The sequence below is a fragment of the Macrotis lagotis genome, chromosome 8 (assembly GCF_037893015.1).
Source record: "Macrotis lagotis isolate mMagLag1 chromosome 8, bilby.v1.9.chrom.fasta, whole genome shotgun sequence".
NCBI classification, from domain to species: Eukaryota; Metazoa; Chordata; class Mammalia; order Peramelemorphia; family Peramelidae; genus Macrotis; species Macrotis lagotis.
In genome coordinates, this window is record NC_133665.1 from 68185521 (window position 1) to 68197768 (window position 12248).

General features: G+C 37.1%; 1 protein-coding gene across 1 annotated transcript in view; it reads left to right on the forward strand.

Annotated features, from left to right (window-relative positions):
* The first annotated feature begins 9245 nt into the window (after positions 1–9245).
* Positions 9246–12248, forward strand: part of CDC37L1 (cell division cycle 37 like 1, HSP90 cochaperone) — a 47793-nt gene continuing 44790 nt past the window's right edge. Inside the window, exon 1 of the mRNA XM_074197466.1 lies at positions 9246–9555. Coding sequence (XP_074053567.1) covers positions 9424–9555 — 132 coding nt within the window. The 5' untranslated portion in view covers positions 9246–9423. The remainder of the gene's footprint in view (positions 9556–12248) is intronic.

Consider the following 12248-nt stretch of genomic DNA (forward strand, 5'->3'; position numbering starts at 1 on the left):
GCAACCTACCATTCTGAAGCTAATTTCACAGGATATAGACTGGTCAGATACTTGAGATCCTCCTATTAATCTTAAAGATAGCCTATTAAAAGAGCTTCCATGCTGACCTCTAACCCACAACCATATTGACTAACTATAAAACCTATAGAACCACCATAATCAAGTTTTGGGATGATAGTCACCATATAATCCAGTTCACTGATGGAAGGCCACTTTATATACATTATCGCATTTGATCCTTATATCAACACTTTGAGATGGGTGCTATCATTATTATTATTATTATTATTATTATTATTTTATTTATTTTATAACCTTTAAGCAGTTGACAAGATAAGCCCAGAAGGCCAAGGTTTTGTCCATTTTCAAAGAAAACCATGACATCATAGGAATGAAAACAAGTACATGAATTGGATTTCAGTGAGAGGGTGCTATGCCAAGTCACCAATCTTACTTTCTCCTCCAAAGCCATCTGGGTCCAATGACCAAACATGAATCAGGACAATTGGAGATAGCCCTGGATGAGAGGCATTTAGGGTTAAATGTCTTGCCCAAGGTCTCACAGCCAGCAAGTGTTTGGGGTCACATTTGAACTCAGGTCCTCCTGACTTCAGGGCCAGCACTCTACCCACTGTACCATCTAGCTGCTCTGGACCCAAGTGAATCACCCATATAACATAGAAGAAAAATTAGCAGTATTAGAGAGTGTCTTTTAAAGGGCTAGATTTGGAGGCAAGAAGACCTAGGTTCAAATTCTGATACTAGGCTATATGACCTGGACCAAATACCAACTTTTCTGGTGCACAGGTTTTTGTTTTGTTCTTATTTTCTGCCAAGGCAGTATAATATCTTGGTATAGGACCTAAATTCAAATCCCAACTGTTACTATCTTTGTGACTTCCAACAAGTCACTTAAGCTCTCTAATTCATTTAATAAAGCAGGCTAGGATAATAGAAAAAGAGAGCTAACCATGGCCAGGCAACTCTTTCAATACTATTATTTCATAGAACTGGTAGTGATCTGGTAGAGGTTTTTTCATTGGGAATTCTATATTTCAGTGAAATCAAAGATCTGGGGGCAGCTAAGTGGTGCAGTGGAAAGAGCACTGGCCCTGGAGTCAGGAGTACCTGAGTTCAAATGTGACCTCAGACACTTAATAATTACCTAGCTGTGTGGGCTTGGGCAAGCCCCTTAACCCCATTGCCTTGCCAAAAAAAAAAAAAACCCTAAAAAAATCAGGATTTAAACTCAGATCTTTGGGGCGGTTAGGTGGCACAGTGGATAGAGCACCGGCCTTGGAGTCAGGATTACCTGGGTTCAAATCCGACCTCAGACACTTAATAATTACCTAGCTGTGTGGCCTTGGGCAAGCCACTTAACCCCATTACCTTGAAAAAAATAAAAAAAAAGAAGGAGAACAAAGATCTGGACAAAGACAAATTACTAACTTATGCTGGGGAAGAGTCATTCTGCATTCTGCCCAGTTTTACAAAACAGTCCAGGCACCTTGGTAGCTGCTAGCAACATGTGAATGAATGCAGAAGCAACCCAAGTGTTTGGCTTTTTACCATCTCTGGGATGACTTTACAATACCCTGGGTTTCCCTTCACAACACTAAACAAATTAATCTTCCTCATTCTAAACAACAATAATAAATATGTCTTGTTCATGTATCCTGACTCTCATCTAAAAATGTGAGACTTGTCTGTTAACTTTATTTTTAGGAAATCAACATAAGAGGAAAAATTTCAAATAGTTATTCAGTGAAGTATGAATACTAATGGGATAGGAATTAGACCTCTAATTTTATTAATTTAGGGAACTCCTCAGTGAAGAAACACTTTCTGCCAGTGCTATTCAGTACCTTCTCTGAAAGTTACATCTCAGAAGTACTGAGATTACTTAGAAGTACTGAGAAATTAAGTGACTTGCCCATGGAAACTGAGCCAGTATGTATCAATAGACCGGACTTGAACCTGGACCTATATGGGAATAATCATTTTAAATTAATATAACACCTTCCCCAGAAGAATTCATATCACTTTTTTTCAGATACTAGAAGGAACTGTTGGAATGAAAACAAAGAAACAACAACAAAGGAAAGACAAGTCAAATAAAAAAATAAAGACAAATTCATCAAATGTTTGATGCTTTGCTATGTGATAGGTGTGTGTGTCTATGTGTGTGTGTGTGTATGGTGGGAAGCAATCTGTGCCCCCACTGCCTCAATGAGGAGCTGAATAGAGAAAAGACACAGGCAGGCGGGCAATGCAAGAGAGCAATCTGTTTATTGTCCAGAGAGCCAGAATATTTTAAGATAAAAACTGCAAAAGGTATGTAATCAAAAATGCAAGCTTGTGAGAATTGTACCCTTTGATCTGGTCACAGACCTCCATGCACTATTTTCCCATGTCCTAGGTACAAGATTTTTTTTTGTCTAACTCAGTACTAGTCTCTGCACTTAATAACTTTAGTATTTTCAGGCATATTTTCTTCCTAAATTGGATACTCACTCCGTTCCCAGGCTTCTTATCTAGCATTGCATAAATCTTCAGGGTTCATGGAGAACTGTAAGGGAGCAATCTTTGAGCATGTTATCATAAATACAGGTGTCAGCTAAGACATGGCCTGGATCGCAGATTAACACTCCTGCTCCAATCAAGTGTTTGATGCTTTGGTATGTGATGTGTGTGTGTGTGTGTGTGTGTGTGTGTGTGTATTTCTAATATAACTTAGTGATAAAGAGTCCTATAATTCTGGTCAAACCATTCAATCTTTAGGCCTTCAGTTGTAAATAAAAGAAAACCAACCTGCATTAGTATAGGGAATTTCCTCATGCTGAAGATATATACCAGTGGTGTCACAGGTCAAGTCCCTATCTCCCTATCTTCCAACACCCTATCTACCATGACATAATAAATTCATGAAAATATGCCAGCTATTGTAAATACCAGCAATTCTATATGAACTGTAGGAAATAAAAAATGCACCCTCCCCATTTTATTTGGTGGGCAATATAAAAATGGTCCCTCTCTTTTTTCCATTCACTCCACTGGTTTCACTTGTTAGATCTTGGTTTCTATACAGTGCTAAATCTGTATTTAGGATAACCACCCCAGGTGTCCACATGGATTATTTGTACCCAATTTGTGGTAGAACATTCCAAGTTCATATTAGTCTGAGTAGACACAAGCGGACACACTATAACCCACCTCTGACATAGTAATGTCATTTTGGTTTTCTTTGATAACGAAGGACAAGAATCAACCAACCAATTTTATGTGGCAACAATGGTTAAAACAGCACCAAAGTTCTGTTCTAGACCAGTAACCCAGAAGTACAGAATTTAACCATGATTTGAACTGATTTTCTTTTAGTCCTTGACTAAAAGCTTCAGGGGTAATTACAGAATATGTCCTAATGTTCCTGAAATATTTTCCATGACAATTAATTGTAGCATCAAGAAAAAGAATGGAACAAAGCTGGACACTGAAGTTTAGCAAATTACTGGGTATGTCAAAGAGCTTATTGGGTTGGGCTCAGTTGCTTTTCTAGATCTAATCACAATGGATCTCAATTTTGTCATCTGTAAATTAAAAGTTTATCTCCAAGGTCCCTCCCAGTTATAAATCTATGATTCTAGAAACTAGATTATACCAAAGTTTGTGTGAAATTTCTATGGAGAAATATGACTATACCAAACACAAAAATATACAAAATTTATATACTAAGAACAGCCCAAGTTTCTACCCCATTATAAAATAATAAATTTAAAAGGGGGGGGGGTGGTTCTTGGCAGTTTCCCGAAATGTGAAAACTCTAAAGAAAAGCCTTGAATATGCAAAAGTTGTTATCTGTATGTCTGCTAAGCCCAAGAAGAGGTGAAAAGAGAAAACTGCTGTTACCAGTTATTCAAAGGTAGAGAGGAAAGAGAAGTCTATTGTTACAAAAAAATATCAGTTTTCTATTGTTCTTCCTAGACTATACTGAAAGGGAGAATTAATCTGAATATTAACATGACCAATTTCTCATGTATCTTTAATAAGTATTGGGACTTAAAAAAGACAGGAATTAAGTTTCAGATGGATACTTTTTTGGTTGTTGTTCAGTCATCTCAGTCATATCTGACTCTTTGTGCCCCTCATTTGGAGTTTCCTTGCAAACAAAGTCACTAGAATATTTCCTTTTCTAACTCATTTTACAGATGAGAAAACTGAGGCAGACAGGGTAAAGTGACTTGTCCAAGATCACAGAACTACCTAAGGTTAGATTTGAACTCAAGTCTTCCTGACTCCAGGTCCTGCACTGTATCCACTGTGCTACCTAACTGCCCTTGAACACTTTTTTAGCTGACTCCAAACTATTTGGAGTCTGACATCTCAGACAAGAAATATTTTATAGTTCTTTATTTATAGAACTCTCACGAGACTATCTCATATGACACTTTTTATTGTGTTCTTTGGCTTATTGGCAGATGAAGACTCTGTACTTACATGCTGAACAAACATAACTTAAGCATTCTGGAAACCCTTCTGGATTTATTAAGCATTATTCTAATCTTGAATGCTTTACTTTCTCTCATTTTCCCACTCATTTATCACCAAAATCTTTGCTATTGGATTTCTGAACTAAATCTATCACCATCTGATGAATCCCCTGATCACAGCACTATCAAGTCAAAGCTTCCATACCAGAAAGCACAGGGATGGGGCCCAGGAAAGTCTGCTGTATTTTGAGTCTAGGCAAGCTAGAAAGACCCAGGCCAAAAATAAATGAATGAATAATTAAGTAAATAGATAAGTAAAAGTCAAAAAAATTGTCTACCAGAAAAACAAATTCCTATGTTCTTTAAATTATGGAATTTTTTACATGTAGCATATATAAACCTTTATTCATATGACAACTTAATTATGCACTTCCTTAATGGATTGTTAGGAAATTGCTTTGTAAACTGTAAAGTGCTATATAAATGTCAAATATTGCTACTCTTATATAAAAATATAGTAATCAAAGTTCCTATCTTCATAAAGACATAAAAGTCACCCTTTAGATCAGTTCAGGAAAACTTAGTCAGCTGATCAATCAATAGGCATTTGTTGACTGAGCTAAACCCTAGGGATACCCTGAGAGCCAAAAGACAGTCCCTGTCCTCAAGGAGTTCACAATCTAATGTGGGACAAGAAGCAAACAAGTATGTACAAACAAGTTATAAGAAAAATAAATAGGAAATAGAGGAAAGGCACTGGAATTAGGAGGTATTGGGAAACACTTTGTGTAGAAGGTAGACTTTTAGTTGGAAATTTTGAAGGAAACCATTAGATAGACATTAGGAAGGAGGGCATTCCAAGCATGAGGTACTTCAAGAAAAATGTTCTGGAAACTAAAAGATGAAGTGTCATTTTCATGGAGCAAGGTAACCAAATGAATTAGATTGTAGAGTATATTGTGGGATATAAAGTACAAGAAAACTGGAAGGGAGAGAGGGCTTTGAACACCAGAGGATTTTGTATTTAATTCTCAAAGAAATGAAGTTTATTGAATATGGGGAAGACTGAGGCTTTAGGAAAATCATCTTAGTGGCAGTGGATGAACTAAAGTAGGGAGAGACTTGGGACAGGCCGAGCAACCAACAGGTTACTGTAATAGTGCAAGGTTTGAGGTCATGAGGGCTTGTACCAGGATAGAAACAGTGTCGGAGGAGAAAAGAAAATAAATTCTAGAAATGTGGTAGAGGTGAAATTGACAGACCTTGGCATATGAACGGGTTGACTGTAGTGTAATTTTTTAAAATTACAACTCTTGAAAGTCACCTGCAAAGTTATAGAAAATTGCAGTCAGTCAGTGGAACAAGTACTGGAAATATTGGAAAATATATGTGTTCAGTGGTCCAGGAAACATAACTAAAATATGCCCCAGAGACCTATAGAACTTGCTTTTGACAAACTGTTTATGTTCCCAAAACTATAAGAAATTAATTGAACACAGAAAAGTGGAAGAAACCTCCAACAACCGTGTTTTTTTCATCATAACTAAATACCATGGTTTCTGAAAAAATTGCCAAAGGAAATTGGGAACATGACTATTTGACTCCAATTTTGGGCAGAAGGGAATTATTGAAATTCTCACATTTTACATATCCCTTTCATTTCTTAAATTCTCCTTTCTTCTACCATTGTCATTGTTTTATTCTCATACTCACTTTCTTTTAAAATCATTTTTATTAGTATTTTTTGGTTTTTATATCACCTTCATTTCTGAATATCTCCTCCCCCCTCCTTTACCCTATTCAGCAGTTCTTATAACAAAGATTGAAAAAGTAGGGGAAGAAAGTTCAGCAAAACTAATCAACACATATATTCATCTGATAATATATATGCAATATCCCACGACCACATTGCTCCTCCTCTACAAAGTGAAGGAAGTGAATTTTCTCTAGAGCCAGTCTTGGGTCACTGTATTTATACAACATTCAATTTCAGTTTTTTAAATTTTTCCAGTTTTTTTTTTGGTAGTGATTGTATATCTTTATCCTGGTTCTGATTATTCTGAATCATTTTATATCTTCCCACGCATCTCTGAATTCATTATGCTCATTACCTTTTTTTTTTAAGGTTTTTGCAAGGCAAATGGGGTTAAGTGACTTGCTCAAGGCCACACATTACGTGTCTGAGACCAGATTTGAACCCAGGTACTCCTCACTTTCGGGCCATCCATTGTGCTACCTAGCCACCCCTATACTCATTATCTTTTACAGCACAATGATAGTCAATCAAATTTATTTAACAAAATTTTGTCTAGCCATCCTCCAGATGATGAGTATACACATTATTTCCAGTTCTTTGCTACCACAAAAAGCGTTGTTAAGTATATTTTGGTATACAAAACTTTTCTGCCTTTGACTTCCTTGGAGTGTATGTATATACATACATACATATATTATATATATATATATATATATATATATATACATATATATATATATGAGATCTATGGGTCAAAGGTAACATTTTAATAATTTCTTAACATAAGTACAAAATTGCTTTCCAAAATATTGGACTAACCATGTGTTATTGTGCCTCTCTTTTCAGTCTATTCAATCCTGAGGAATTTTGATTTGCATTTTTCTTATTATTATTGGTTTGGACTCATCTTTCATATAGTTGTTAATACACTTGTTACAATTTTTTGGAGAACTATTTGTTCTTAACCTTTGAAAAGTCATTGGGGAACAAAGCTTGGTTTTCTGTGTTGATTTCTTAAATAGCTTGACTTTCAGATTCTTAGAGATATCTATTGTTCCATTAGATTGTTAACTTCTTAAGGAATGATGGTCTTTTGCCTTTTTTTGTATCCTCGGCCCTCAGCACAGTATCTTGACCATAGTGAGCGTTTCATAAATATTTATTGAATTGAATTCGTTGCAAAGACTTTTACCCTCAAACGAACAACTTATTTTATAATCCAATTTACCCACTTTCTTGCTTTTACGAAATCGCTTATTAAGATGCCTCCCTGAAGCACTCTCTCTTGTTCTCCCAGTTGGTGGCACTCAAAGATCAGGAAGCCACTAATCGCTGTTATCAGAATCGCTCCTTTGGGGCAACTTGTTAGGAAAAAGTGAGTTTCCCGGGCCCCTTCTGTGTTCCCTTTTGCTACCTCTCTTTCCAAGGTTACCATGGGTCAACCGCCCAGCTCGCCGTAAACCTTAAAGTCCTACCTAAAGGTCATCTATTTTCATTTTTATTACTGTATAAATCCTTATCGGTTAACGTTTAACTCCTGGGCACATTTCCTCATTTGTAGAATAAGGACGTTACTTGCAAAGGGAAGAGGAACTATTCTACCTCACAATATTGCTAGGGGATAGCTATAGAAATAAATGATTAATTGATAATAATAATTACTTGATAATAATGATTACTTAACAATAACGATTCCTTGATAATGATTATTACTTGATAATAATGATTCCTTGACAATAATGATTATTACTTGATAGTAACGATTCCTTGATAATAATGATTAATACTTGATAATAATGATTACTTGATGATTACTTGATAATAATGATTACTTAACAATAACGATTCCTTGATAATGACTATTACTTGATAATGATTACTTGATAATAACGATTATTACTTGATAATGATTATTACTTGATAATAATGATTTCTTGATAATAATGATTATTACTTGATAATAATGATTCCTTGATAATAATGATTATTACTTGATAATAATAATAATGATTACTTGATGATTACTTGGTAATAATGATTACCTAACAATAATGATTCCTTGATAATGATTATTACTTGATAGTAATGATTCCTTGATAATAATGATTCCTTGATCATAATGATTATTACTTGATAATAATGATTATTACTTAGTCATAATGATTATTACTTGATAGTAATGATTCCTTGATAATAATTATCATTACTTGATCATAATGATTACTTAATAATGATTATTACTTGGTCGTAATGATTATTACTTGATACTGATTACTTGATTATGATTTACTTGATAATGATATTTGATCATAATGATTACTTGATAATGATTACTTGATAATAATGATTATTACTTGGTCATAATGATTATTACTTGATAATGATTACTTGATAATAATGATTCCTTGATAATAATTATTATTACTTGATAGTAGATTCCTTGATAATAATGATTACTTGGTCATAATGATTATTACTTGATAATAATGATTCCTTGATCATAATGATTATTACTTGATAGTAATGATTCCTTGATAATAATGATTATTACTTGATAGTAATGATTATTACTTGGTCATAATGATTATTACTTGTTAATACTTGATCATAATGATTTACTTGATAATGATATTTGATCATAATGATTATTACTTGATAATGATTACTTGATAATAATGATTATTACTTGATCATAATGATTATTACACTCATGTCTGTTGAGACTCTACGATCAAAATTATTAGTGATAAAAATAACGCTGAGCAGTTCTGCCCAAGGTGGCAGCATAAAGCCGCCGAATGCCCAGGAGAGGTAAACAAGCCCAGTTCTCCGGGCGCGCGGTGCGGCAGCCACGCATCCGCCCTCTCTCCCTGGCCCAGCCAACCAGCGCTCGAGCAGGGATCCGCCCACCGCGCCCGCCCCTTTCCCCGGCCCTTCTCCCATTTCGCCTCGCGTCCCGAGTTTGCTCCCGGAAGTGACGACATTAAAGCCGCGGCCGTCTCCTTCCGCCGCGGGGCCGGGGCCGGGCAGACGCTCGGCGTGTGCCGGTGTCTCGGCGCGCGCGGAGGAATTCTGGGTAACGGCCCCCCCACCGGGGGCGGCGGCCGCAGGGCAGCCGGTTCCGGTCTGCCGGGAGGGCCGTTGAAGGTGGCGGTTTGCGGGGCCGGGGGGAGCGGGGCTATGGAGCGGCCGTGGCCGCCGCCCGGACCCTGGACCCTCCCTCGGGAAGGCGGGGAGGCCGACGAGGAGTCGGAGTTGGATGTGTCTCCGGGCTCTTCCCGCTTCCCGCGGCCGCCTGGCGACCACCCCGAGGTAAAGAGACCGACTGGGAGGGCAGGGAGGAGGGTCTGCCAGACCCCTGCCCCCGCCGGCCGGCCGGGTCCGGCTGCGGCCCCGCCCCCCGGGTCACGGTCTCCGCCCGCTCGCTCTTGGCCGCTTCAGGTTTCTGATCCTTCCGACCCTCCCCCGTGGGGGTGGGGGAGGGGCCGGGGCGGGGAGCTGGGGGCAGCCGGACCCCTTCCTACGTTTCTGAAGTAGCTCCCCTTTCTTTGAACCCCGTTTCCTCCCGGGTGAGAGGGACCCTTTCTGCTCCAAATCCTGCCTCTGCACTCCTACCACTCAGATCTCCTCTTGTGCCCACACAGGCACCTTTTTTGCTTTTCACCTGGAAGAGAGGTCAGAATTAGCAGAATTATCTTTCTTAACCCGAGAGGCCGCAAGAGAAATGGTAACATAAAATGCACCACCGAGTTGGGTCCCTGGCATGAAACGTGCTTTTTTTTTTTTGAGTATTGCCCTGTAATGAAAAACAGTCTGCGTTCGAATTTAGACTGTTAACTTATTACCAAGTCACCTACTATCTGAATCTTAGTTTGCTCAACTCTAAAATGTGGACTAGATCTAGGGTTCCTAATTCTTTCTTGTGTCATGCACCCTTTTGGCACACTGGTTTAACCCTGTGGATCCCTTCTCGGGATAATGTTTTGAAATGAATAAAATAAATAGAATTTCAAAGAAAATGATGTAAATTATGATGTAAATTTTCTCCCAAGTTCCTAGTGAAATCCATGAATGACCTAGGACTCCTGAAGCATCGCTAATGCTTCTGCCAGCTCCTCAATTTGCTTATGTCTATTTAGATACTGATACACATACCTTTTCACTTTGACTTTTTTTTCCCTGAAGAATTTGGTAGTTTGCTTTCAGGAAATAAAAGACTGGGTGATTCCACAGTGAGGTGCACCAGCAAATTTAGATTCAGAGTAGCTTGATACTAGCTTAATGGAAACAGTTCTGATTTTGAAATAAGAAAGCTTGGATTTAAATATGCGATTTGAGGCAAAAAATTAAAATTGAAAAGAAATCTGTAAAAGAGGTGATTGGATTATTGCTGGCATCCCCTCCAGTTCTAAATTCTGTGAGCTACATTCTGAAAGAAGTTGAGGCAGTCCTTCTTCATAATGCCATATACATTTTTAGTAGATTTCTATTTTTCTGATTACTATCCCATTGTAAATTTTAAATAAACTTGCCTTGTTCTCTTTCTGTGATTCACTAATCACTTTGGTGAAACAAATAACTAACAGGGAGACAAGTGCCAGTCTACTGGTTCCCTGAACAAAATTCTAATGAAATTTTGGACTTTTCTTTGATATCTAACTCAATTTTGAAATCCTGGTTTTGATTTCCATAATAAACTGCCTCCTCCTCTTACTCAAATGACCAGTATCCTTTTATTTTTCACAACATTTTTGACTATGCTTTCATAACCATATATGAGAACATGTTTGACCAAAGCCTCCTTATCCCCTCTAAGGTTCAACTTCATCACCTATAAAATGAGATGATGAATCATTTATAGTACTTAACACATCAATTTGTTTTGAGCATCAAGTAAGACAAAACTATATAATGTCATCTATTTTACATGAATGTATAAACCATTTAAAATAACAGGTCTGCAATGTCAGACTCTACACTACATTTGGGATTCTTGAATCCTATCATGTAAAATACTTTTCAGTGTACTAGTTTATCTTTTTCTGTTTTTCTCCTTACCTGGAAGTGTTTTGGGAAGATTTCTCCAAGCCAGAGACTAGGCAATGTTGTAATCATTTGCAGTGAAATGAAAAGTATTCTGTTTTCATTTTATTGCAAAATAAATCGATTCTTAATGATGCTTTTCAGAAAATTAACAACTTTTCTCTTAAACTCTTTTTGTATGTGATGATAAAACTTTGTTTAAAAACACTGATCCATTCCTCTAACAGACCAAATTCAGTTTTTCGACCAGCCATCTGAAAAATGAAGACAGTATTAAAGAGTAGATGAGTCACTGGCAGTGTCCTACTAATTATGAGCCAGTAATATCTTCATATATGAAAGGTAGCATTATATCTTGAAGAAAAGATTGCACAACAACTTCTGTAATCAGTTTTTTTTAGGGTTGTTTTTTTTTGCAAAGCAATGGGGTTAAGTGGCTTGCCAAGGCCACACAGCTAGGTAATTAAGTATCTGAGATCGGATTTGAATCCAGATAGTCCTGACTCCAGGGCCGGTGCTTTATCCACTGCACCACCTAGCCTCCCCTGTAATCAGTTTTGCAGGAGCAAACGAGGAATAGATTTTTTAAGTTTCATAAAGGAATTTCAGTTCAAAGAGACTGCTTCACAGAAGTTCCCCAAAATTTATTGAGTGGGTGAAGTTTTTTCTTTTAGTGAGAGAGAGATTACATACTTGGATCAAAGTTAAGAGACACAGTTAAACAGTATTTGGATGAAATACTCTAATGATGATATTTCAGTTTACAAAATGGTAGTTTGATTTCAGTTTACAAGTTTTGGTCATTTTTTTGCACTAAGCACACTTAAGAGATTTGTTTTTCTGACTTTAAAACTCTTCAGTTTCTGTATTAGAACCAATTAGAAGGAAATGTTTATCAGTTTATAAACATTTTTATAAAGTCTTAAATTTCTCATTCAGTTTTTGCCAGTGAGGAAGAGGAA